This window comes from Lacerta agilis, chromosome 7, assembly GCF_009819535.1.
Source record: "Lacerta agilis isolate rLacAgi1 chromosome 7, rLacAgi1.pri, whole genome shotgun sequence".
In the NCBI taxonomy this organism is placed as follows: Eukaryota; Metazoa; Chordata; class Lepidosauria; order Squamata; family Lacertidae; genus Lacerta; species Lacerta agilis.
The window spans coordinates 85,236,844-85,264,031 of NC_046318.1; the positions used below are offsets into that span (position 1 = coordinate 85,236,844).

Below are 27,188 nucleotides of genomic sequence, written 5' to 3' on the forward strand. Positions count from 1 at the left end.
GGGGGCAGTGCCCAACAGCACCCTCTGCAGCCTGGCACAGGTAAGGCAGGGCAGAGGACGGAGGGGGCAATGCCACGACTCCTTCCTTTGACTGCGGGAGTCAGAGTTGCTCAGGACTGTGGAGATCTTCTTTGCTCCACCCTCGCAATTGCCAGGGGCTGCACAACGAAATATTCAGAGGCCCGTATTCCAAGCATGGGGATCCCAAGCTGGGGGGTGGTGGAGCCCCCTGGAGGAGAGTGGGGTTATCTAGGGGGGAAAGGGGGCAGCAGGGGGGTGGGCACAGGAGCTGTAAATGATTCTCAGCCTTCGAAAATCTGCATCAAGCTCGTCAGGTTTCTTGAATCGATTCAACTCAATAGCCTTAACTGGATTTTGAATAAATAATGGCATTGTAGGGATGAAAGGGACCCCCAAGGGGTCATCTAGTCCAACCCCCTGCAATGCAGGGGACACAGCTGAAGAATCCCTGACAGGTGACCATTCACCTCTGGATAAAAGATGCAGGAGAGTCCACAACTTTCCCAGGGAGTCCGTTCCATTCTTGGACACCTCTTGCCGTCTGAAGTTTCTTCCTGGTGTTCAGTCGGAATCTCCTTCCCGGAAATTTGAATCTATTGAATCGGTTCCTCCCCTCCAGAGCAAGAGAAAACAAGCGGTGCGCAATTAATTCTTCCTGCTTTGAACCTTACTCTGTCATTATCTGCCTTAGTGGGTTGTGCAAATCCCTATTCTGAACAATTCTTTTTATAGGATAGGGGGCACCAGGGATGAGTTGATGGAACTGAGGGGGTGGGGCCTCGAAAAAGTTTGGGAGCTGCTGGTCCTAGCTATCTGGGGGCAGCAGCCAGAGCCAGGGGGCACCCTTGCCACCCTCTGCGGCTTTCCAGGAGTCCTTGGGCAAAAGACACCTTCAGAAATGGCATCGCTTCCTGCAATGGTGTCCAAACTTTTTTCAAAGAGGGCCAGATTTGATGAAGTGAAGGGCCGCGAGGGCCGACCAAAGGGCCGACCAAAGTTATTAACCTTTTTTTTAGGATTGAAGTTGTTGAGCTTTTTAAAGGATTTTACCCCAGGAAATAAACTGCCACAGGGGCCGCATTAAACTGACCAGCGGGCTGGATTAGGCCCCCGAAACGGACTTTGGACATGCCCGTAGCCCCTTTCTGCTAGGGGAGAAGGGTGTCAATCTTCTTTCCTGTCCACAGAGCTGCTCGGAGCTCTGTGCTAGCCAGGTGGGGTGCCTGGAGATCTTGGGGTCTCCTGTGCTCCCAGTCCATGGGGCTGTGTGGCCCTTTGGGATTCTCTGGAGCCGAGAGGCACCCGCATTTCAAGGAGCACAGAGCTGTGCTGCTCTCCTGTGGAGGCGGAGAGGCATTTTAGTTTATGTATTAAATTTGTAGCAATCCATTTTGGCTCATTCCCTGGGACTGGAGAAGGGTGCCCAGTTCTGTGCAACATTTCTCCGCTAGAGGCCAAAGAGAAAATGCCTTATAATAATTATAATATAATAATAATAATTTATTATTTGTACCCCGCCCATCAGGGACGCGGGTGGCGCTGTGGGTTAAACCACAGAGCCTAGGGCTTGCTGATCAGAAGGTCGGTGGTTCGAATCCCCGCAACGGGGTGAGCTCCCGTTGCTCAGTCCCAGCTCCTGCCCACCTAGCAGTTCGAAAGCACGTCAAAGTGCAAGTAGATAAATAGGTACCGCTCCGGCGGAAAGGTAAATGGCGTTTCCATGCGCTGCTCTGGTTCACCAGAAGCGGCTTAGTCATACTGGCCACATGAACCGGAAGGTGTATGCCGGCTCCCTCTGCCAGTAACGCGAGATGAGCGCCGCAACCCCAGAGTCGTCCGCGACTGGACCTAATGGTCAGGGGTCCCTTGACCTTTACCTTGTCCATCTGGCTGAGTTTCCCCAGCCACTCTGGGTGGCTTGCCATTGCCATTGTTGTATGCCTGCTCCATGCCAGCCCAACTCCTCCTCCTTCACTGGGTGGCGGGGGTTGGGGGGGGAGGAGAAAAACTGCGAGTAGCCTCCTTGAGGTCCTTGGAGGAAAGTGGGAATATAAATGTAGTAGAATAATAGAATTGTAGAGTTGGGGGGGACCCCGGGAGTCATCTAGTCCAACCCCCTGCATTGCAGGAATAGAATAAATTCAAATATTGCACGGATCAGTCCCCAGCACCAGCCCTGCAACCCAGATCAGGAATTGCAGAATGAATTCTCCAGCCGCAGGCCTAGATACAGGATATTGCTCAGGCACAGCCACCCGCTGAGAGCCTATCGAGAGGCTGCAGGAGGACACCTCCCTCTTCTCCCAGCCAGCTCTGAGGGGGTGGGGCCACCTACCCCCCTCCCCTGCCAAGACCCACCTGGCTCGGCTCTGCCCTTGATCCCGCATTGCCCCATCCGGTGGGACGCCCTGGATAGCTCAGCTGGCTAGAGCGTGGTCCTGATAACGCCAAGGTTGCAGGTTCAATCCCCGAACAGGGCAGCTGAATATTCCTGCATTGCAGGGGGTTGGACTGGATGACCCTCAGGGTCCCTTCCAACTCTACGATTCTAGGATTCGTATCTTTTGTGGATGGGGAATAAATGACCCACATAAAAGTAAAATGGTTCTGGGTGCTGCTCATTGACCTCGTTGGGTGCAGTCAAATTAATTATCAGTATTATTCTTAATTAGTTTATTTTTTTTTTATGTTCCGCCCTTCACCCCAAGGTCCCCCGGCAGGTTAGCGCATTAAAACCAATTTAAAACAAGGGCATTAATTAAATTAGTGCATTAATCACCTGCGTTTCTCAAGAGAGAGACACAGGCACTTTCCTCTTAACGCCTATGGGGATGTTCCATGCCTCTAGGGACATACCTGAAAAGAAACTGGGTGAAATGGCAATGTTTTAAGTCTCCTGACTCTGTTTGCTGATCGACTGTTCTCAGATGAGTAAATTACTCTGCAATTATGTGAGCACTCTCTGTGCTACCTGGACCAGCAGTTCCCAGACTTTTTTGGGCACCTCCCCAAATGCATACCTGACAGATGTCCGCCCAACCTCTGCTTAAAAACCTCCAAGGAAGGAGAGTCTGCAATCTTCTGGGGGAGGGCGTTCCACTGTCAAACAGCTCTCACCACCGGAAAGTTATTTCTGATGTTTAATCGGAATCTCCTTTCTTGTAACTTGAAGCCATGGGTTCGAGTCTTACCATCCAGAGCAGGAGGAAACAAGCTTGCTCCATCTTCCAGGTGACAGCCCTTCAGATATTTAGAGATGTCTCTCATTATCTCCCCCCCCCCAGTCCCTGCAGTCTCCATTGCAATTAATTGCACAGTCATTCAAAATCCAACTAAAACTATTCAGTTTAATTAATTCAATTAAATCAGTGAAGTTGCTCCGGCAACCCCATATTTCCAGTCTGATGGTTATTTGCACCTCCTGCCGCCCCTTCAACTCTTAGCGCCCCCAAGTAACTCCGTCGCCGCCCCCAAGGGGACATTACTGCTCACTTTGGGAACTCCCGAGGGAGTGGAGCTGGCACCATCTATTGATGACCTGGGAGAGTCAACAAAGATCTCAGGAGGGTCACTGGCCAATCAGAAAGACTTCTAGATGGCTCAACAGGTAACTCAGAATATGGGACCTTCCTATAAACTGAGACAGTTTTTAGGAAGGTCCCAAATTCTGAGTTACCTGTTGAGCCAGAATATGGTACCCCCTACAAATCCATTTCCATCCATGGTTCATCGAATCCCAAAACTGTAGAGTTGGAAGGGCACCCTCAAAGGACATCTAGTCCAACCCTCTGCGTTGCAAAATAATTTAAAACTGCATTTGGAGGGCCGGCAGTAATTCTGCTGCGGAAGCTCTTCCCAGCATTTGGAAGGGGCAAGCTGCACCCGTCGTACTTCTGCCTGTCGCCCGGCTGTTTGAGGCACACGGAAGAAAAAACGGGCGGCAACCTCAGTTCCTTTTCTCTGGAGTTTGGACGGGGAGGAATGGAGCAAAGTGCAGGGCAGGCAGGTGACCGGGGGGGGGGGGCGGCTGGAGTCAACGAATTCTTGCTCCATCAGCTGTTGCCCCAGGTGCCCTGATTTGTCTGCTGCAGGTTCAGGATCCTCCCTCCAGGTGATAGAGCCATCGGACTGTAGATTGGAAAGGATCCCAAGGGTAGCCATAACCTTAAAAACGAAACACCTGCTTCTCGAGGTACAGGCACAGTGTCGCTAAAAGCCTTCCTGCATAGCTCAGTGGGTTGTAGCGTGGTGCTGATAATGCCAAGGTCGCAGGTTCGATCCCCATCTGGGACAGCTGCAACTTCCTGCGTGATCCTCAAAAAACTCTAAAGTTCTATGATTCTGTGTTTCCCTAATGCCTGACAGCCAGCTGGTTGCTGGGTGTTTCAGAAGCAAGGGGGGCTTGTGACAGGAGTCAGTCACCTGGTGTCACTATGAAGTCAGAGGATTGACAGCTGGGTTGCTCCACCCACCTGCCCAAGCCGGCTTGTGGGGTTTGGAAGAGAAGGATGTGGCCCCATCGGGTCAAAGAAAGGGCCCCTACTTGCTCCAAGTGCTCACATTTTCCCGGCAGTTTGTGGGGTCCAGAGAGTACCCAGGTTTGCCCCCTTGTTCCCCAGTAAACGTAACCCACTGGGACAAAGGAGCCATCCCAGAATAGCAGCGAGTGAGCCAGCGGCTGCTCAGCCAAGGACCTTTCCCCCCTCACCAGGATGGCCTTATCTCTGTTTGCTCAGCGAAGGAGAGGCCGTGCCAGCGCATGCCATGTTTCTCTGACGCTGGTGCCCTGGCACTTGGGAAGAAACACCTCCTTGCAAACAGAACCTCCTTGCAACAACCTTCCCCTTTGTGAGAGCAAGCAGGTCTCCCCGTAGGAGCAGGCAAGAAGGGGAGTCTGTGGGTCAGAGTGCAGGCCTCCAGGAAGGGTCTTTCTTGCAGTCGCAAATCAGCAGGTCCCCCTGATGTGCTTATGATCCTGCACAGAGCATGCAGCTGCCGTGACTAGCAGCCCTTGAGAGAGCCGTAAAAAAAGATTATTATTTCCTTGGACACACATTTTAAGTCTATTTAATTAGTATATTGATGGTTAAAATACACTCTGATCATTTCTATTGTTTTTTGTAAAGAACTATGCAGAAATTCTCAGTTTAGTATGCTGGCTGTTTGGCCATAATAATAAAAATTCATTCATTCATTCATTCATTCATAGCATGTACCTGTCATGACTAGGAGCCTCATTTTAAAAAAGCTATCCAAGTTGGTGGCCGTCCTAGCCTCTTGTGGCAGTGAGTTCCACAGTTTAACAAAGCCCTGTGTGGATATTCACATATTTTTGTCTGCCCTATAGCTTCCAGGGTGCAGCAGAGAGTTCTGTGTGCTTCTAGGATATCAGTATTTGCAAGTGGGATTCAAGTGCATGCCACATGTTTAGCTTCATGGCCTTGAAGGGGATTCAAGTATTCTGTTGTTTTGGTGCAACACACACACACACACACACACACACACACACACACACACACACACACAAATTTTGCAATTTTGCAATTTGGCGAGTGATGGGGAAATGCCTTGAAAACTAGGGTGAATGAATGACTGAAGGCACAGAAACACCTCAGTAGCAAAGAAGGATGAATGCTCAATGAAGACCAGGTGCGATCTGACCTCTGCGTAAGCTTTGTTGCAAGCAAATCAGGAATTATTATAAGGTTGTCTTGAGAGTACTCTGAAAGAGAAGGAGAAAAACAACCCCTCTGTCCCCCAAATCATCGTCTGCGAAGCCTGGTCCAGGATGCTAGAGTAGCCCCTCAAGCTCAGAGTGGGTGGATTTGGCCTGGCGTGGGGGACCTGTAACCCGTGTAGAAAAATGGATGAATTTATCACACCATTCCCCCCTTCTGCACCTATTGCTGCCAAGTTCAGTTCATACCTTCCTCTAGACCTTTTCCAGTTATCTGCACCATCCCCTGACGACTGCATGCAGGCTGGACGGTGGTTGTAACATTTCCACAAGTCCCGTTGAGCAGCCCACGCGGACAGGCTTTTGTGCTTTCTCTGGGTGTGGCTCCCACAGCTTCTTATCTCCAGCTTCTAGCCATGCAGCCAGAAAAGCGCTTCCAGCTGATTCGGTTGCACTCCTCATCCTGCATTTCTGACACCATGTGATAATTCTGGGTCTGCAGATAGACCAGAGGAAGGAGGGATGGCTTCAAACAACTTCCTTTCTTAGACCAACTTCTGCAACAGCCTCTGGAAGCTGACGGGAACCTGCCTGGGCCATGAGACTCCATAGAAAGCCCTCAAATCACCCACTTCTGAATACTAAGGGAATGTCTCCAAGTTACTCCAAGTTACTTGGAGGAGTGCCTCTGGGAATCTGCCCAACCTGTCAGATTGGCTGCAGAGACCCTCTTGAGAAACCCTGCAACATAGTTCTCCCGAGGTTCAGCTGGAGGCAGCGAGGGAGGTGTGGAACTCCCCGCCTCAAGAGGTTAGCTTTTCTCTTCCTCTTTCCACTGGCCATGGAAAACTTTCATTCTGTTGCAGATTCCTGGTTCTGCTCTTTCAGGTTCTGCTGCTCTTTCTCCCCACAGCCGTCTAATTCCCCTGCCCTCCATGCTTTTCCCCAAACTATTGGATACTATGCCTGCAGGAAGTGAACTTCTCCTCCAGCCTCTTCTGGTCCTGGGAGACCAGCAGGGAGGGGAGTTGTTGCAGTGTGTGTATGGGGGGAGACACCCATGCCTCTTGTCCAACAGACTCATTTCTGCCTCTTGACTTCCCTCCACTTCTGCCTCCGAGTCTGGACTTCTCTCTGCCACAAACTCTCCCCGCTCACCAAGCCCTGTTACCCCTTCAGCTTCTGATGTGGGAATGTTCAGGGTGGCAGGAGGAGATATATTGTTTATTAATAGCCTTCCTAACTTGTGCTAGCAAGTTCCTTTCCTTAGCAGAATTTACACACACCCCACCTTTTTACATGCACAGCAAAAATCTGGTTGCAAACTCATGTGAGTTTCTTAAGACAATACGCAATTCAATCTGGCTCGTCCCGATTTGAAATGTGCTCTAATATTTTCCTGGTAAGACCCCCTGGATCCCTCCTAAAAGAATAAGGACACCACAGTCTTATTCATAAGTAAGAAAAAGGAAGTTTACTCACAATCAGGCAGAGCACAGTGTGGTCCCTGAAGGCAGGATTAAGGCTTAAAGTTACAAACTTAAGACAAACAGGTTTACCCCATATGTGGGTTGACTTAGTGACTGCAGTTAGCAGTCTGGCAGTTCACAGGAAGAAAGGAAGAAAGGAAGATGGAAAAGGAGGGAGGGAGAGAGTGCTGCGTGACTCGTCCTTTTGTTACCTGGACAGGTAAGGCCACGCCCACCTTCTATCACTTGCAAAAGGGAGGATGCTCCAGCCAGGAGGAACAGGAAGTTTCGACTGACTGGACCAAACATTCCCTTGGATGTCTTCTCTACCATTTCAAGGAATGTTGTGCTTGACTGCCTCTCATGGATCACATCCCCCATCTGACACCTCCTCCTCCCCATCTTCTCCCTCTTCTCCCTCTGACCACTCATTGACACCCCCCACACACTTCCTGGGCTCTGAGCTTTCTTCCCTTGGGGGCTCCCAGCCAGCGCCTCCCACCATTCCTCTCTGCGTCCAACCATCCCATGACAATGGGCCATTGCCCTGATCCACCAGGACTCTCCCTGAGATCCAGCGCCGAGGGCCTTCTGTCGGTTCCCTCACTGCAAGAAGCAAAGCTACAAGGAACCAGGCAGAGGGCCTTCTCGGTAGTGGCGCCTGCCCCGTGGAACGCCCTCCCACCAGAGGTCAAAGAGATAGACAACTACCTGACATTTAGAAAGTACCTGAAGGCAGCCCTGCTTAGGGAAGTTTTTAACCTGTGATATTTTAAATGTATTTTAATATCTGTTGGAGGCCGCCCAGAGTGGCTGGGGGGACCCAGCCAGATGGGCGGGGTACAAATAATAAATTATTATTATTATTATTATTTTATTTTCTTAGGAAAGCAGAGTAGGGTTTTCATAAATTGATAAATAAATGCCGCAGACGCTGTCACATCAGGCACGGGGTCTTTGCCTTCCTGGGATGCCTCTTGCCATTTGCCCTGAGAATTCTCACAATGTTCTGTTCCGGAAGGTTCTGCTCTGTCCCTCACAAGGCAAAAGAACCCCCTGGAGTCGCTGGCACCCGCGTTCAGGCTCTGGAGAGGGAAGGATGAGGTTTCTCGGCCCCAAGGAGGAATGTGAGTGGCGCTGGGGGCCACCTGAGCATGGAGCAATGGCAGGTGAGGGGAAGGGTGCCAATCTCCAAACAGGCCGGAAATTCCCAGGTAGTAGTAGTAGTAATAATAATAATAATAATAATACTTAATAATTTATACCCCGCCCATCTGGCTGGGTTTCCCCAGCCACTCTGATCGGCTTCCAACAAAAGATTAAAATACAACAATTCATCAAATATTGAAAGCTTCCCTAAACAGGGCTGCCTTCAGATGTCTTCTAAAAGTCAGAGAGTTGTTTATTTCCTTGACATCTGATGGGAGGGCGCCACCACCGAGAAGGCCCTCTGCCTGGTTCTGTTAGGTGCTGGCAGGCCCCCACTCCAGTCGGAAATTGTGCCGCAGCATTCTGCACTCACTGCAGCTTCCGGATCCAGGCCCCAGGGAAGCCCCACAAAGAGTGTATTGCAGTAATCCAGTCTTGACGTATCCAACACATGCACCAGGATCCCGAGACAGTGCTGGATCCAGAAACACCGCCAGACTGTGAACCTGCTCCTTGCTGGGGAGAGCAACCCCAGAACCAGTTTCTTGGACCTGGGAGCTGCTCACCCCCAAATCCTCCGTCTTGCCAGGATTCGAGGTCAGCTTGTTTGCCCTCATCAGTTTCGACATTTCATGCCCAGGGGTTGCGCAGCCTCTCCTGATTCAGATGTTCTGGAGAAACAGAGAGGAGTGTCATCAGTATATGGGTGGCGCCTCGCCCCCAAATTCCAAAAGACCATTCCCAACAGCTTCATTTGTGGCGATCTGTCGTGGAACAACCCCCTTGAAGAAGATAACAGTGCTTACCCAGGTCTTATTGCCGTTTGTGAAGGCAATAACAGTTGCCCCTCCATAACAGTTCAGGCTTCAGTGCCCCAGAAATGTAGCTCCATCTCTGGGCCCAGGGATGCCACCAGAAACCAGATCCTCCAACATCCGGAGGATCCAAATCAGGGTGCTCGTTTTTGGGTCAGACGCTCTGGCGCGGGTCAGCCGTCTCCTGCCAGAATGCCTGGTCATAAAATGAGCGCCTTTTACTTGGCTGTCAGGTGAGCTCCCCTACAGCTGCCTCTTCCCGTTTGGAAAAACCAGGATTTGCTGGGACACCGGTAGAAGGCGTCATTACCGGTAGTAAGTCGTTTCCTAGACAAACCTAGACAGCATCTTAAAAAGCAAAGACATCACCTTGCCGACAAAGGTCCGTATAGTTAAAGCTATGGTTTTCCCAGTAGTAATGTACGGAAGTGAGAGCTGGACCATCAAGAAGGCTGGTCGCCGAAGAATTGATGCTTTTGAATTATGGTGCTGGAGGAGACTCTTGAGAGTCCCATGGACTGCAAGAAGATCAAACCTATCCATTCTCAAGGAAATCAGCCCTGAGTGCTCACTAGAAGGACAGATCCTGAAGTTGAGGCTCCAGTACTTTGGCCACCTCATGAGAAGGGAAGACTCCCTAGAAAAGACCCTGATGTTGGGAAGGATTGGGGGCACAAGGAGAAGGGGACGACGGAGGATGAGATGGTTGGACAGTGTTCTCAAAGCTGCTAACATGAGTTTGGCCAAACTGCGAGAGGCAGTGAAGGATAGGCGTGCCTGGCGTGCTCTGGTCCATGGGGTCACAAAGAGTCGGACACGACTGAACGACTGAACAACAACAACAACAAAAATCGTTTCCGCGGCTGCCCTGGAAGAAAGGGGGCAGTTGACGCGGATGCAGAAACTGGGGGAAATAGGAAACTGCTTATACCCATGTTGCCTCCAGGCTGCCACTATTTTGCAGGAGGAATTCAAGTGCAGGACAGACCTTTACATTTGTGCATTTAAATCGGATTCAAGTTCTTTTGCTGTGGCACAACAAAGTCACAACACCAGCAAAGCGCCAGACTTTGTGGGACACCCCATACGACCCATTTACTGAGCGTTCATCCTGATTTGCTTGCCCGAAGCTTACGCAGAAATTAAACCAAGGAGGGGAGGACTCCGCCTTGAGCAACTTGGAGGGAAGGTGGGATATAAATGTCACAAACAGAGTGGGTGGCAGCGGCATTTCCCAACCCGCTCTGGTCGAGACATCAGCCTGGGGGCTTCCGACTATTGAACTCTGGGCGTGCTTGAATCCCGGATGGGCTGAAACGAGGCTGGCTGATGCACGTCGGGGAACCGGGTTCACAGAACCCTCGATTTCGCAAGCAGCCCGTCCTTGTGTCAAAATTCTTCTGAAATTCATCAGGAGTGATTTGCTGAGAAGATTTTGTGTGACTCCTTCGCTGTTACATAACCCTGACCCATGAAATGACAAGGCCCCCCTCTGCTCCCCAACAGGCCCCTGAGCATTCTTACCCCTCTGTCTGAGCTTCTCCTCCCAACCCCTCTCCATCCCATAATGGCACCCTGCCCAGGCAGGCCCAGTGAAAGTCTCTGTGGGAGACAGGAGGGTGCGGGGAGCGAGTTTTGCTTTCTGCCTTTGTTCCCAAAGGCGAGATGGCAGGTCCCTTTCAGTCCAGCTCCACAATGTGGCTCTTTCTTCCTCGCAGCCCCGAGTCTCCTCCCTCTTGTCCTGGATTAAAAGGAGCTGCTCCTTCTTCCCCTCCTGTGTGGGAACCAGCCTGCCTCTTCCCCGCCTGGTAGCTGAGCTGGGTAGGTGCCCTTCTCCCCTGGGGCAGGGAAGGCAGCCAGTGGACCCCCCTCCCCAGCTGCAGGGAAGGCAGCCAGCCCCCACCCCTCGATTGCAGGGCAGAGCTGCAGCCTGGCACCCTTTTGATTTCCCTTGCTTGGGAATGCAAAGACCTTTGCCACCTGCCCAGCTCCTGCCCCGCCCGTGCCCAGATCTCAGCCAGGACTTTACTCCCAGCCACCGAAGGAGTCAGGGCCAATGTTCCCCTGAAGGGCGATGCCAAGGCCTGGGCTGGCTAGGGCCGTCCTGGGCCGCAGCCTCCTCCCCAGTGCCAGGCTCAGGGGGTGCCCGCGGTGGACGGAGGCGTTCCTGAGCCCTTCCCTCAGCCCTGCTCCCTTCTTGCATCGCAGGGCCCTTCAGCAGCAGGTGAGCCAGCCAGGGATGGCGGAGAATGGGCTGGCCCGGCGGGAGAAGGTGCTGACCCTCGAGTCCCTGAACCCCTCAGTCAAGAAGGTGGAGTATGCCGTGCGGGGACCCATTGTCACCCGAGCCCTCCAGCTGGAGAAGGAGCTTCAGCAGGTAAGATGGTGGGCCCTCCTTCGGTGTTTAAAGATTGCTCAGACGTCTGTCTGCTAGGGATTCTTCAGCTGAGATTCCTGCATTGCGGGGGGTTGGACTAGATGGCCCTTGGGGGTCCCTTCCAACTCATTGCAGTTCTATGATTCCAAGAGAGGAACGTGTCCGTCACCGTGGCATCGGGCCAGAGAAGCATCCCACCACGGGCAAGACTCTTCTCTCACCTTGAGTTGGGCATTTAGCTAGTTGCTTTGATCATTTATCACAGGCACGTCCAACAGGTAGATCATAATCTAGCGGTAGATCACTGGACGTCTGTGGCAGATCACTGGCTCCCCCCAAAGAAGCTCAACAACTTTGGCTTCCCTAAAAAAATGCTCAACAGTTTAGCCCTTCACCCCCCCCAGACAGGGCTTTCCCCCCACCTCAGAAAAGATCAACAACTCTGACCTGGACCCCTAAAATAATGGGCCTTCTTCCTTCATAAAAAAATCTCAACAACTGTAACCTGAACCCCCCAAAAGGGGGTAGGTCACTGTCAGTTTTTAACTCTGTGAGTAGATCGCAGTCTCTTCGGAGTTGGCCACCCCTGATTTATCAGTTTGCAATGTTTCTAGACCAGGGGTGGCCAACTTCCAAGAGGCTGCGATCAACTCACAGAGTTAAAAACTGGCAGTGATCTACCCCCTTTTGGGGTTTTTTTTTTTTTTAGGAAGGAAAACCCTGTTTTGGGGGGTTCACGTAAAAGTTGTTGAGCTTCTTTAGGGAAGAGGAAAGTGACATTGAGCTTTTTTTTTAGGAAGGAAAGCCCTATTTTTGGTGGTTCAGGTCATTTTAGGGGTGCAGGGCAAAGATATTGAGCTGTTTTTAGGGGAGCCAAAGTTTTTTAGCTTCTTTGGGGGGAACCACTGATCTACCGGTGATCTACCACAGACGTCCAGTGATCTACCGGTAGATCACGATCTACCTGTTGGACATGCCTGTTCTAGACCATCGTTTGAGCAGAGCATCCACACAGCTGTAAATGCAAGCACAAATCCAGTAAAAGCAACCTGAAACGATATGAGACAAAACAGCTAGAAAGAAAATAGGGTTTCTGTCTTATGGAACTCGGAAGAGTCTGGCCTTTGCTCCAGATGAACGGATCTGTACTGATGCATTATCAAAATGTTCAGAGTGGCAGACAGAACTTTGAAATTACATACATAAGGAAGGAACTGTCTGACGGTAAGAGCTGTTTGACAGTGGACTGGTGCTGGCTTCTCCTTCCTTGGAGGTTTTTAAAGAGGGGTTGGACGGCCATCTGTCAGGGATTCTCTAGCTGTGAATCCTGCATTGCAGGGGGTTGGACTACATGACCCCTGGTTCTCTTCCTACCCTACAATTCTACGATTCATATACACACAGGTGATAAACAGCTAGACAAAATGTCTTGGAGAACAGACCCAGAATACATAGCCCCGCTGTCCCCTCTTAAGAAACCACTAAACTAAGGTTTTCCAGCATCCCAAAAGATATTTGCAAGCTGATCTAGGTGCCCCAGGAGTTTCCAAGGTGGCAGAGTCTGCCCACCCCTCCCAGACAGATGGGACTTTCAGCCTCAGAAGAGGGCAGGGCTCCCAGCAGGTAGACACATTCCTTCAGGAGCCAGGCTGCAGAGGGCTTGATCCGATCAAAGCCAACAGCTGGCTGCTGCTGGTTTGGAAGAGGGTGGGCTTCCCAAAGAGTCTGTGGGCAGCAGCTGCAGCTCCCCAAAACCTCTTGGAGGGAGCCCAGTGGCGGCAGGTATCAAGGGGGCACAAGGGCCGCCTCTGACCCAGATAGGACTGGAGCCCAACAGGTGAAGCTGGTGCGCTTGGTTTCTCAGGGGTTGGTGGTGATGATGGCTGGCAGCCTCAGTGGTGGCAGCAAGGGTTCCTTGCGTCACATGGGGTTGGACTAAATGGCCTCTGGGTCCCTTCCAGCTCTAGAATTCTATGGTTCTAGGTCTGGAGCCCGGCCAAGTCCCGTCCGTCTGAAAAGTTATACCGGACTTCTTAGTTTAAGCCGGTCTTCCGCAAACTGGTGTCCCTTTTGGAGCTGGCAACACTTTCAGCTCTTTAGCTGAGCTCGTGGTCCTCAAAGTCCCGTGTCAAGTCAGGGCTGGATTTGTGACCTCTGCCCTTTGTTACGCTGAAATCACAACCCCTCTGGTCTCTGGGCTCTTGCAGGGGGAATGTGGGAGCCCTCCTGCTGCTGAATACAGGGCCATCCGTGTACGGGGTGCTTTATGCAGCTCCCTGCCCCAAGGGACCTACAATCTAGAAATACAGTAGCTGCAAGGGAAACAGTGGAGGAGAATGGAGGGAGGGGCTTCCTGGGAAAGGAGGTCGCTCGCTTGGAAGTGTCTGTCAATGTTGTGCAAATGTTGTGCCTCTCTGAACCTGTACCTCCACCCAACCCCAGAAAATTTCTTTTATTCATTCGTTCATAAAATTTATACACTGCTCCACTGTAAATGACACACAACTCAAAGCGGCTTGCACAAACCATCTATATATATAAAACGCAAGTGTCTCTGCGTCCAGTCCCTGTGTCTGTGGGTTTGTGCTACTGAGCATGTGCCCCAGGGACACAGGGATTGGATGGAGAGACATCGGGCCGGGAGCAGCGGTGGCAGTTGAAGCGGGGCGGTTGAAATGGAACACCGGCACTCCAGAAGAGAGGGGAGGCCGAGGAGGAAGGCCACGCTGCCGCTGCCGCCGCTACAACGAGAGCCCTGAGGCCTAGCGGCCCGGGAGCGGCCCAGAGCAGCCCGTCCCGCGGAGCGCCGGCGTTCCGCTTCAACTGCCACCGCCACGGGAGGGGAGGAGAAGGGAGGAGGAGCATTATTGTCATTCTTAAAGGCTCCAGGGTGCCGCTGCTGCCAGTCCGTGTAGGCCACACTGAGCGAGACGGCAGCCCCCACGGCGATTCTGAGGCGAGGCCCGGCCGCGGCGGTGACGTACCCGAGGCTGGCGGCCATGAGGCCCACGAGGCCGGTGCCTGCGCCCAGCTCAAGCACGGCCTTGCAGCGGAGAGGGAGCCCCGCCGGGCCCACCGCCTCCAAGTCCTCGGCCCCCTTCTCGAGGAAGCGCACCAGCACCAGCGCTGCGTCCCACACCATGCAGCCCGTCCCGCCCGCCGAGCCGTCCCGCCGGGCCAGGGCGCGCTCGAACCCCGGCCCCATCTCCGGAGAAGGGGAAGAAGACATGATGGAGGCCGCGGGAGAGGAGACGGAGGCCGGCCAGCCGCAGGGAGGGAGGGAGGGAGGGAGGGAGGAGCGAGAGGGAGGGAGGCGGCTTCTGTTATTGCGCCCGTTATTTTAACGGGCTGAAACCACTAGTCAAATAATAAAATTACCAATTGGCAACTTTAACAACAATAACGGAAAGGTAAAATAACAACATACCAAAATCAAATCAAAACTTTCTAAGCATCCACACAGGCCTGTCTGAACAAGAAGGCTTTTAGCAGGTGCCAAAAAGAGGACGGCAAAGGAACCCGCCTTATGTCAATTGGCAGGGAGTTCCCAAGTGTAGCTGGTGCCATATTAAAAGGTTTGAGTCGCTCTGCCTCTGCAGATGGAGTCAGTGATGCTTCTGAATCCCAGTTTCTGGAGTATTCAGGAGGGGGAGAATATTTCTCTTGTGCTCGGATCCTAGCTTCTGGGATTCCCTTTGGGGCATCTGGTGGTCCACTGTGACTAGCAGGCTCTTGTTATATTCTGAGGGTCTTTTCCCTGGGGGGGAATCCTCCTCTGTTCCTGGCATCGCAACAGCCCCCGCCCCTGTCTTCCGCTCTCCCCTGGCTGACGTCCCCCTTCCCCTGAAGGCTCTCACGTCCTCCTCCATGATGTGCCAGGACTGTGCTGGCCGGGGCAGGAGAGCGGTCACCCGGCGTATTGTCCCACTGCCATGGCAACCTGCACGGTGCGTGACTCTGAATGGGGATTCTCGCTCTTCCTCTTGGCTCGACACCCCCTTGCGGGGGGAGCACAAAAGGAGCCTTGCGGGTGAGGAAGGGGGGCTGCCGCTCCTCGGTCCCAAGGCGGCCCCTCACCCTCCAGGCGGCCTTCCTGGCACCCAGTTAAGCAGAGGGCGCTCTCTGTCCTGGTTTCGGAGAGAGATGCTCCGCAAGGAGGCTGCCAACTGTGGTTCTCTGGTGGGATTTTTTTTTTCTGGATAAAAAGCAGGGAAGGAAGCTTTTGCTGCCTCAAAAGTATTTCACTGTAGTAACTAAGTAGAGAGAACGAGGGGGAAGTAACAGAAGCCGAGTTAAACATTTTACCATCTGTTCTGGAAACCTGAACACCTACCTGAAGTGTAACAACTGCTTTTTAGCAAACCAAAGCTTAAGAAAAAGCTGTGCATGTACTACTGTGTTTTAGCCTGTGACATCCTTGTCTTTAGTTTAATAAGTTCTACCTGAAATGACGAGAGCCAGTGTGGTGTAGTGGTTAAGAGCGGCAGACTCATAATCTGGTGAACCGGGTTCGCGTCCCCGCTCCTCCACATGCAGCTGCTGGGTGACCTTGGGCTAGTCACACTTCTCTGAAGTCTCTCAGCCCCACTTGCCTCACAGAGTGTTTGTTGTGGGGGAGGAAGGGAAAGGAGAATGTTAGCCACTTGGAGACTCCTTCAGGTAGTGATAAAGCGGGATATCAAATCCAAACTCCTCCTCCTCCTCCTCCTCCTCCTCCTCCTCCTCCTCCTCCTCCTCCTCTTCTTCTTCATCTCCTGTCCCAACTTGGTCTCACCAACCTCTTTGTCATAAATAAGACTTCTCTTGTTCAGCTTCTGCCTCAGACTCTAAATCACTACGTTTTCCCTCCCACAAGATGGCCTGTGGTAAACAGTAGAAATTCCTTTCATTGGGGTACCGTGTGGTGGGTCCGCTATATTTAATTGGAGGCAGTAGGAGGGCTCAGTCCGCTGCAGTTACAACCTTTCCTGCTGCCTCCCCTTGATCCTCTGGGTCTTGACCCTTTCCTAGGGCTTATCCACACTTGCCGTCTGCAGCGGCGGAGCATATGCTTGCACTACCCAGGGCGGGCGTGCTCCCGAGGGAGGCGCGGCGTGGAGGGTGCCCTCCCAGGTGCGGGATAGCCGCTTGAGTGTACAGAGTGGCGCGCGCGCGCCATGCAGCTGGGGGCGGAGTGAGCTACCGATGGTGGACATTTGGCGTGCCGCCTGCCCGTGACTCCCAAGCTTCCCTCAGCACCAAAGGTCACCCCCCTCAGCAAAGACACCCGGGGCGGTACGCCCCCCACCACAACCCCTTTCTCCGCCCCTGGCCCTCTGCCCTGCTCTTTCCAGGCAAAGCTCCACCCTTAAACACTCCAAGCGTTTCTGTTTCTTTCTTTTTTCCCTTCCCTCCCCGTGATAATCCGCTCTCTAGTGCTCAATCAAAGCAAATGTCAGTTTGGATTTTCCACAAGTTGCCATTTGCTCCAATTGAGCTTTAAAGAGTGGCTTTTCCTGGAGAAAGCACCAGAGATACAGAAAAGGAGGTGCTCAGAGATGGAGGAAAGTGTGGAGAAACCTTAAGGCTACAATATCCTTTTTGAGTGGAGGCCACCAGAACAATATTAACAACGCTGCCACACCATAGATTTTTGTGTGTGTGTGTGTGTGAGAGAGAGAGAGAGAGAGAGAGAGATAAGGTCTCTTCAGTGCTGATGCGTGGCTGACTCTGGGGTGGGGCGGGATTGGTGGTGCTGGCCGAGGGGTGCCCCCTGTGCCAAAAGCCGCACCCGCACGTCTTCTCCTCTTTGCAGGGGGCGAAGAAGCCCTTCACGGAGGTGATCAGAGCCAACATTGGCGATGCCCAGGCGATGGGGCAGAAACCCATCACCTTCCTCCGCCAGGTACGGTCCGAGGGGAGGGCGGCGAGGGGGGCAGCCGCAGGTGGGATGAGGTCAGTGATGCAGTGGGGTGGAACACCAGAGACAGCCCTGGTTGGGAGGGAGAGGGGAGGGCTAGGAGGGCAGACCTGTTGGATTTCTGCCTGGCCCAGAACTGTTTAAAGGTTAGGGGGAAAGTAGCTGGGGTGGTGGGGAGAATTGACTCCCCTGAGTTTCCATTAATCAAACTGACTGAGAGGGTGCAGCTTGCTAGGCTGAAATGGGAGGGGTTCTGGGGACCACAGAGGCTGGTTCTCAGTTTTTCTTTCCCCTGGCAGGTCAGCGCCCTCTGCATGTTCCCGGACCTCTTGAAGGACCCCAACTTTCCTGAGGATGCAAAGGAGAAGGCCCGGAGGCTGCTGGCGGCGTGTGGGGGGCAGAGCATCGGTGAGAGCCTTTGCCCTTCCTTTCCTGGGGGTGGGTGCCAAGGTCCAAGTGCCCCTCCCACCCCCTTGCTGAAACACCTCCATCCCACAGAAGAACCGCTTGGGGCTTCTCTGGCCTCAGGGGCGTAGGAAGGGGGGGTGCGGGTGTGTGTGTGACATCCCTGAGGGTGACAAAATGGCACACTGCGGGGGTTGGCACTTACAGCAGGGCCTGACCTGCAGCGCACCTGAGCCACACATCTCTCCTGGGAGTGATGCGGTGGTTCAGGGCCCCACGCTGCCCAAAACAGCAGCATGGGGTGTACGTTCACTAGAAGGCGATTGGGCCGTATCCAGCCTACCCATTGTCCTACCCATGGTCCAGAACATTCGGAGGGCACTGTGTTGGGGGATGCCTCTTGTAGACTTGTATGAGCATTGTGGCTCTCTGGAGAGCATAAGGAGGGCCTGCAGGATCAGGCCAATGGCCCATCTAGGCCAGCACCCTGGCCTCCCAGTGGCCAACCAGATGACCCAATGGGAAACCTGCAAGCGATCAGATTGCATCCTGCATGGCCAGCTCCCAAAGGGATGGAGAGTCAGGCCTCCAGAGAAAGGACCACGTGCAAGTCATTTGCTCCCCATCTGTGAAATGGGAACAATTCTTGCCATTTTTACAGATTTGCGCAAACGCAAACAGTGAAGGCTCGTGGTGTCGTCATTGCACAGTGCAAATATTTTTTCAGTATTATCAACCATCCTCTTCACGCAATACCTGCTTGGGCTCCGATCAGATTTGATCTTATGTTATTTCTTATTAAATTTGCATAGCACTCTTCAAAGATTTCAGGGCTGTTCGCGGCATACAAATGCAAAATAAAAACACGAAATACGTAATGGGAACAATAACAAAGCAAACCAATAACAAAAACCAATAGCGCCTCTTTTGAATTTTGAATATTTTGAAGTTCCAGATCTGCTGGTTCAGGAGTTCCTCCTCTCCTCCTCTCTCTCCCACTTTCAGGTGCCTACAGTGCCAGCCCTGGCATTGAACTCATCCGCCAGGATGTGGCCCACTTCATTGAGCGTCGGGACGGCGGAATCCCCTCCAGCGCGGAAAACATCTTCCTGTCTACAGGCGCCAGTGATGCGATTGTGGTATGGGTGGGGTGGCGCAGCTCTTGCTTGGGGCTAGAGAGTGAGCGAGGGCGTGAAGTGGGGTGGCGAGCGAGGTTTGGTTGCGGGATTGGTGCTGCTCCTTTAACCCCAGCCCCATCACCGCTGAGGCTCCCTCTTGGTCTGCCCCTTAGACGATCCTGAAGCTGCTGGTCTCAGGGGAGGGGCGCTCCCGTACGGGGGTGATGATCCCTATCCCCCAGTACCCGCTTTACTCCGCCGCTTTGGCCGAACTCAATGCCGTGCAGATCAACTACTACCTGGACGAGGACAAAGGCTGGGCCCTGGACATCGGGGAGCTGCGGAGGGCCCTGAAAGAAGCCCGCCAGCACTGCCAGCCCCGTGCCCTCTGCATCATCAACCCGGGCAACCCGACCGGTAGGTCCCCGAAGCTCAGGGTACCCCACCCGCAGGGGCAGCCTTGGGCGGTATGGCGCCCAGTTGAGGACAAAGCATCTCCTCCTGCAAGCTTCTCTTTGTCTCCACTTCTCCCGCCTCAGGGCAGGTCCAGAGCCGCCAACGCATCGAAGAGGTCATCCGCTTTGCCTGGGAGGAGCAGCTCTTCCTCCTGGCTGATGAGGTGAGACTTTGGGACCCTGCACAATGGAAGGCGGGTGGCGCTGTGGGTTAAACCACAGAGCCTAGGGCTTGCTAATCAGAAGGTCGGTGGTTCGAATTCCCATGATGGGGTGAGCTCCTGTTGCTCAGTCCCAGTTCCTGCCCACCTAGCAGTTCTGAAGTACATCAAAGTGCAAGTAGATAAATAGGTACCACTCCGTCGGGAAGGTAAATGGCATTTCCCCTTTTCCTCTTGGCCCCTCAGCCTCATTTATTTACTTACTCACTTACTTATTTAACTTAAAACAAAATTAAAAAATCCTTCCAGTAGCACCTTAGAGACCAACTAAGTTTGTTCTTGGTATGAGCTTTCGTGTGCATGCACACTTCTTCAGATACCAAGAACAAACTTAGTGGTCTCTAAGGTGCTACTGGAAGGATTTTTATTTATTTTTTATTTCGTTTTGACTATGGCAGACCAACACGGCTACCTCCCTGTAATTGGAATTATTTAGCTTAGTAGTCCCCCAAAGGTCTCCAAGCGACTTACATGAAAGAAAAACATATTTGTAAACATGCTAACACGGGGGAACGGAATTGGGAGGAATCATGTAACACATTGCTGTTTCATATAACATACAACTTCCGGAAAAACAAGAGCTAGCCTCCAGCCCCATGAATGGTAGCAAATGACACCAACAACATTCAAACCATGAGCAAAGCAGTCTCCCCACCCACCAATTTGCAGATGCACAGAGCCTCAACCCGCTCCCTAGTCCAAAACCATCCACACTGAGCCAGCAGTTTTCTTCTCCTTCACCTCCCCACCCCACCCAAAAGTCTGGCATCAGGCCAGCTGCTGTAAATGGGTGGTTCCAGCACCCTCCTCCTCCAGGCATCGATCCTCTCCCTTCAGGGGAAGCAGTAGCAAGGCCAAGCAGGGAGATGGAGGCGGAGGTTTTACATCCTTGGCACTCATCCTGGCTGCTGCTGCCCTCTTACTGCCGCCTTGATGCTTGCGTGCCAACCCTGTGCTGCCCCTTCCAACCCCCAAGGTCTACCAGGACAACGTTTACGCCGAGGGATCCCAGTTCCACTCCTTCAAGAAGGTGCTCTTTGAGATGGGGCCCAAGTACTCGGACAGCGTGGAGCTGGCCTCCTTCCACTCCACCTCCAAGGGCTTCATGGGCGAGTGAGTAGCCTCTTCTGCCGCAGTGCCTGGGGGGATAGCCTCTTCCGCCTCCTGTAACATGGAATGAGGGGAGAGTCTGGCTTCTTCCCCGGCTTCAAAGTCTCCTGCCTAATATGCCTAATGGAGCCAGGAAGAGTCGGGTGGATGTTTTAATATTTACTGCACAACTTTGCCCACTTCCTGATGTTGTCAGGTGCGGCTTCCGAGGTGGTTACATGGAGGTGATCAACATGGACCCCTTAGTCCAGCAGCAGCTGAACAAGCTCATCTCTGTGCGCCTCTGCCCGCCAGTGACTGGGCAGGTCCTCTTGGATGTCGTCGTGAATCAGCCTCAGCCTGGAGACCCTTCCTACAACCAGTTCAGCCAGGTGAGTAAAACGGGGGCTGGCGGTGCATTCCCCTCCCCCCTCCCCCAGTTGCATCAAATGGAAATGTGTTTTTGGAAGTTATAATGGCACTGGGTGAGCGGACCGGCTAGTTCGTGTGCAGATGGCCGGGAACCCCTAAGGCTGAACGCAGACACTGCTCTTTTTAAAATATGCCCCGAGACTGAAGATCAAGCAAGGAAGTGGCCCAATGCCTTTTGCAAGACACCTGTGGCACTGATGCTGTTGTTGTTGTTGTTGTTGTTATTATTATTATTATTATTATTAATAATAATAATAATTTCTACCCTGCCCATCTAGCTGGGTCCCCCACTCTGGGCGGCCTCCAATAGATACTAAAATACATTAAAATATCACAGGTTAAATTATTATGCAAGTTAAATTTGGAGTCCCACAACGTACATTTTTAAATTTATTCTTTTACATCTGGTGTTGCATTTTCAATTCTGGTTGGTTGGTTTTTACAATTTGTCCAGGAAGTTATCTGGTGCGCGAATGCTCTCCTTCAGCCCTTTGTGCTTGTGGGTCTCGGCGACCACCTGGCAGGGGCGGCCGGTGTTGTTGAACGGGTCTCCGGGCAGGATCTGCCAGTGGTCAAACACACACTGGGGGAAAGCTTGGCCACCTGTGTTGGATCTCAGGAACTGAGGAATTTTGGGATCACCGCCAATAACAAATAGAAACTGCCAATATTGTCATGCCTTTAGAACAGTGGTTCCCAAAGTGGGTGGCAGTGCCCCCTGCTGGTGATTACTGGGTTGGGGGTGCACTAAGGGGCAAGTGGGCAGCAGGGGGTTTGAAAAGCTGGTGGATTAGCTGAATGCCAGCTGAGTTGTGCTAGTGATGAACAAGCACTCGCCCCTCTAACACATGTCGGCAAGCAGAGAGATGAGGCCACATCAATCTAAGACACTCTTCCATTTTGCCAAGTCACCTGCATGGAGATGTCTTTGGGCCAGCAGGTAAAAGGTAAAGGTAAAGGACCCCTGGACGGTTAAGTCCAGTCAAAGGCAACTATGGGGTTGCGGCGCTCATCTCGCTTTCAGGCCGAGGGAGGCGGCGTTTGTCCACAGACAACTTTCCGGGTCATGTGGCCAGCAGGACTAAACCGCTTCTGGTGCAGCGGAACACCGTCCGTGACAAAAACCGGAGCGCACGGAAATGCCGTTTACCTTCCCACCACTTTATCTACTTGTGCTGCCGTGCTTTCAAACTGCTAGGTTGGCAGGAGCTGGAACTGAGCAATGGGAGCTCACCCTGTTGCGGGGATTCGAACCGCTGACCTTCCGATCGGGAAGCCCAAGAGGCTCAGTGGTTTAGACCACATTGCCACCCGTGTCCCTATTTGGGCCTGTAGGGGCGAGAGAGGAATCGTGGCCATTCATGGCCTCTTCCTGGTTCCTTTGCTCCCTCTCCATCCTCTTGTTGGACTTCCCCTTCATGGGCAAACCATAACCCAATGTAGGAATGTTTATAATATAGTTTAGTTTAGTTTAGTTTAGTTGGAGAGTTAGTTGCAGTGTGGTGTAGTGGTTAAGAGCGGTAGACTTGTAATCTGGTGAACCGGGTTTGTGTCTCCGCTCCTCCACATGCAGCTGCTGGGTGACCTTGGGCTAGTCACACTTCTCTGAAGTCTCTCAGCCCCACTCACCTCACAGAGGAAGGGGAAGGAGAATGTTAGCCGCTTGGAGACTCCTTTGGGTAGTGATAAAGCAGGATATCAAATCCAAACTCTTCTTCTTCTTCTTCTTCTTCTTCTTCTTCTTCTTCTTCTTCTTCTTCTTCTTCTTCTTCTTCTTCTTCTTCCTTATTGAGGTCTGCACAGCAGCAAACGGCTTGCTGACTCGTTAAGAGTCTCTCTTAGTTGCGAATCCCTTTTATCCCTCTTAAAAACAATACACATGAATCTGTGTGATAATAAAACAAACTAAACTATATTAGAAACGTTCCTACACCTCTGACCCGGAGGGTCTCTCTTCCTCCTTACGATGCAGGAGAAGCAGGCCGTGCTGAGCAATCTGGCCCAGAAGGCCCAGCTCACGGAGGAGACCTTCAACCGAGCTCCCGGGATCCACTGCAACCCGGTGCAGGGGGCCATGTATGCCTTTCCCCGAATTCATCTACCACCTCAGGCTGTGCAAGAGGCACAGGTAAGGCCACACCTCCACCTGGGGCTTCAACTCCAGGATCCTCTTTCCAGAGGGGTGTGCAGGGAGGGGCCAGGACTCAGGGGCAGGGCAGATACTATGCATGCAGAAGAGGGCTGCAGGTTTGAGCCCTGGCCTCTCCAGCTAAAAGGATCTCTTTGCCACAAAACCTTTCATTGCGTTTATCTGTTCATGCAAATATTTGTATATTGCTGCATCAGAGTCAACAGTGTGGTGCAGCAGCTAAAAAAGCCAATGCAATTCTGGGCTGCATCAATAGGAGTATAGCATCTAGATCAAGGGAAGTAATAGTACCACTGTATTCCGCTCTGGTCAGACCTCACCTGGAATACTGTGTCCAGTTCTGGGCACCACAGTTCAAGAAGGATACTGACAAGCTGGAACGTGTCCAGAGGAGGGCAACCAAAATGGTCCAAGGCCTGGAAACGATGCCTTATGAGGAACGGCTTAGGGAGCTGGGTATGTTTAGCCTGGAGAAGAGAAGGTTAAGGGGTGATATGATAGCCATGTTCAAATATATAAAAGGATGTCATATAGAGGAGGGAGAAAGGTTGTTTTCTGCTGCTCCAGAGAAGCGGACACGGGGCAATGGATTCAAACTACAAGAAAGAAGATTCCACCTAAACATGAGGAAGAACTTCCTGACAGTGAGAGCTGTTTGGCAGTGGAATTTGCTGCCCAGGAGTGTGGTGGAGTCTCCTTCTTTGGAGGTCTTTAAGCGGAGGCTTGACAGCCATCTGTCAGGAATGCTTTGATGGTGTTTCCTGCTTGGCAGGGGGTTGGACTGGATGGCCCTTGGGGTCTCTTCCAACTCTAGGATTCTATGATTCTATTATCACTTTAAAAGGAATATCAAAGCAGTTGGCAGCAATAAAAACAAGCAGCCATGCAATAAAACCACAAAGGGGAGGCTAAGCCATGCATCGTTTAAGAATTGTGGAAGGGCAGCTTCTCAATTGCCAGCCTAGGCCTGGCAGAATAGAAGACGTCTGCTGAATCTCTGGGGCAGAGGTTTCCACAGGAGCCTCACCATGGGCTTGGGTGGAGCAGGTACCTTTTTGGAAGTTGTGTGTCTTTGATTCTCGGACGTTTGTCCTGCCTGGCACTCACCTTCCAGCGCTTAGCTGCCCATCTCCAGAGGGCTGAGCTCCACCAGCATCCCATTCCCACGTCTCCAGAACATCGACTGGCTCCCTTCTTCCAGCACCCCCCCCAAAGCATCTCCATGCCACTAGCTCTTGTCTCCCCCCCCCTTCACTTCTCCCAGGCCCTGGGCCAGGCACCAGACATGTTCTTCTGCCTGAAACTTCTGGAGGAGACGGGCATCTGTGTCGTGCCAGGGAGTGGCTTCGGCCAGAAGGAAGGGACCTTTCACTTCAGGTAAAGACCCACTTGGCTCCCTGTGGTCTCTCTCCACTCCTGGGACTCCAGGTGGGCTCTCAGTTTATCCAAATGCACCTTAAAAAGGATATGGGAGAGGTGGAAGATGCTCAGAAAAGGGAAACCAAAGTGGCGTAGGAAGGGAGGGTGAGGGGAGTGCAGGTCGCCCCGTGTGTCATCAACGAGGGGGGTGACAAAATGGCCAACCAGCTGGGAGGCGGGCACATGCCACTTCTCCGGTGCCGGCGCTCGGCTCTGAGTGTGCTGCGCACCTTCCTCCCGGCACTACCATCCTGAACTGGGGGCTGCTGGCACCGGCTTGGGGAGCCCCGGGGGGGGGAAGCCTGACTCCATCCCACTGGAGATGTGGGGCGGGGGCAAACTTGGAAGCAGAACCTTCCACAGGAAAGCACAACACGCACAAACAGGCGCCCTGCAGCAGCAAGTGTCTTTCAAAACCACTCAGCCAGGTGACTTCCGTTTACGCCGCATCCCCACAAGGCTCGGATCTGGGGGGGGGGGTGCCAGAAGGGCGCAACAGCCTCTGCTCGGGGCTGGGGTCGCTTCAGCGGCAGTGGGGGTTGGCTGCATGATGGCATTGTTCTCTGCCGCTTCCCTCGCCCCCTCCTGCCCCAGGCGTGTTGGGATCACGCTCCGCCGCTGGGTCCAGGGGATGGAGCAACTCTCCCTATGAAGGAAAACTGCGGCGTTTGGGACTCTTTGGAGAAGAGGGAAGGGCGCCTCCACACTTCTGTCTCTCCTGTGATTCTTAGGAGTGAGCCTGAGAGGTTTTTGTTTTGTCCTGCCGCTTTCTCTAGCCCAGCCTGGTGTTTCTTGCTGAATCGGAACAAAAGTCAATCGGGTTTTCTGCAGGTGGGTGTTTGTTCCAATTCAGCAGGAAACAGTGAGGTTTTGCAGAGGGAGCAAAGGGATGAAAGAAAAAGTTAGAAATATGGGGACAAACAGAAGTGTGAATGGACGCTAAGAGACGACACGACAGAAGTTTATAGAATTGTGCATAGCATGGTGAAAGTAGAGGCTTGTTTCTCTCCCTGTCGCATAACCCTTGGAGATCCCATGAAGCTGAAGGAATTCAGGACAGATAAAAGAAACTCCTTCTCCGTGTAGAGTTAAACTGTGGAACTCCCTGCCACAGGAGGCAGTGGTGGCTGCCAACTGGGATGGCTTTAAAAGATGATTAGACGCATTCGTGGAGGAGGAGAGGGCTACTGGTGGCTATGAGCCCTGATGGCAATGTTCTGCCTCCACAGTCAGAACTAGCCAGGCTTTCTGAGTCCCACTTGCTGGAAATCACAGGAGGGGAGAAGGCTCTCCAGTGCTCAGCTCCTGCTGACAGGGTCCCAGTCTTGCCTGCACACGAGAAAGAGAGGGTTGCTGGACGTGGCGCTCCTTGGGCCCCTTCCAGCTCTGCACTCCCATGATGTGATGCTTCTCTGAAAATCTCCTTTCTCGCTCTCGCTCTGCCCCAGAATGACCATCCTGCCGCCCCTGGAGAAGCTGAAGATTGTCTTGCAGAAGATAAGCCAGTTCCACGCCAAATTCACCCAGGAGTATTCTCAGCGCCAGCTGCTGGGCAACAGCCAGAAGACAGCAGAGGAGCAGGGGCATTAGGGTGGGGGCTGTGTTGCCCAGATCTCCCCCCTGCCTTCATGCCGCTGGACTCCTGACCCAGAAGGCACGGTCTGGAACTGGGATCAACTCTGCTCTCCAGAGAGCATTCTCTCCTGCCCCTGCCACACTTCAGAGCCCCTCTTAATAGCTTGTTCCCATAGACAAAGCCACAATGTACTGGGGGGGGGGGTGGCATGGGCACAACCCTGTCTCAGCTCCCAGGGACCTGGTACCCCTTTGCTCGTGATGCCATCTCTGCCCTGCCTCATCGGAGAGAAGAGTCTTCGCAGCATCCTCTGGTCTTTCCCAGTCTGGCTTCTCTGCCCTCCTGACGGACAAGGGGGTGGGTGGCAGAGAAGGGGCGGCAGCGGGGTGTCTCTGGGGTGAGCAGAAGGAGCAGTGGGGCAGGTGTCGAGGCTGGGACTGCCCCCAAAGTCACCTTCTGCTTGGACTTTGAGCTCTGATGTAGAACTGACGTAATTCCCTCTGCCTGCCCTGTCTGTGAACGGAGGGGGGTGGGATAGCCGAGGGTCTATTAAAGCCCCCATGATAAACCAGAACTGCCTCCGGACTGTCACTGGGGGGCCTTCCAGACTGCCGCCATTTTGGGGTGGGATTCAGTCATGTGCCAGCAAATCCTGGTTGTAAAACCGGAGCGGATTTGGTGCTCTTGCACAGGGACCTGCTTCTGCCCTCCCCAGAAAAGTTTGTCTTTTTGCAGGAAGGAAAGTGGTGGGGAAATGCTGCGGAGTGTGGGAGAATCCTTGCTTGATGCAACGTCATTTAACTTCACTGCAAGCTTGGTGCAGACAAAATGGAACGAATGCTCAGTCAGTGGGGTTTCTGCAGAAGGGATTCAAGAGTGGAGTGGGCGTTTATGGAGGTCTGCAAAGTTAAAACACT

General features: G+C 52.8%; 1 protein-coding gene across 3 annotated transcripts; it reads left to right on the forward strand.

Moving 5' to 3' along the window:
* Window positions 1-26,484, forward strand: GPT (glutamic--pyruvic transaminase). 3 transcript variants are annotated; one of them, XM_033156028.1, is made up of 12 exons: window positions 1-40; window positions 11,340-11,508; window positions 17,303-17,392; window positions 17,707-17,815; window positions 18,818-18,951; window positions 19,104-19,347; window positions 19,470-19,549; window positions 20,583-20,719; window positions 20,913-21,087; window positions 23,100-23,255; window positions 24,541-24,653; window positions 26,144-26,483. In XM_033156028.1, the coding sequence occupies exons 2-12, from the start codon at window positions 11,371-11,373 to the stop codon at window positions 26,283-26,285; spliced, it is 1,518 nt and encodes a 505-aa protein (XP_033011919.1). In that variant the 5' UTR covers window positions 1-40; window positions 11,340-11,370; the 3' UTR covers window positions 26,286-26,483. The 3 variants fall into 3 exon arrangements, with proteins under 3 accessions (XP_033011919.1, XP_033011918.1, XP_033011917.1); XM_033156027.1 differs by lacking the exon at window positions 1-40 and adding an exon at window positions 10,891-10,952; XM_033156026.1 differs by lacking the exon at window positions 1-40 and having other exon boundaries at window positions 11,191-11,508; window positions 26,144-26,484.
* The last annotated feature ends 704 nt before the right edge of the window (window positions 26,485-27,188 follow it).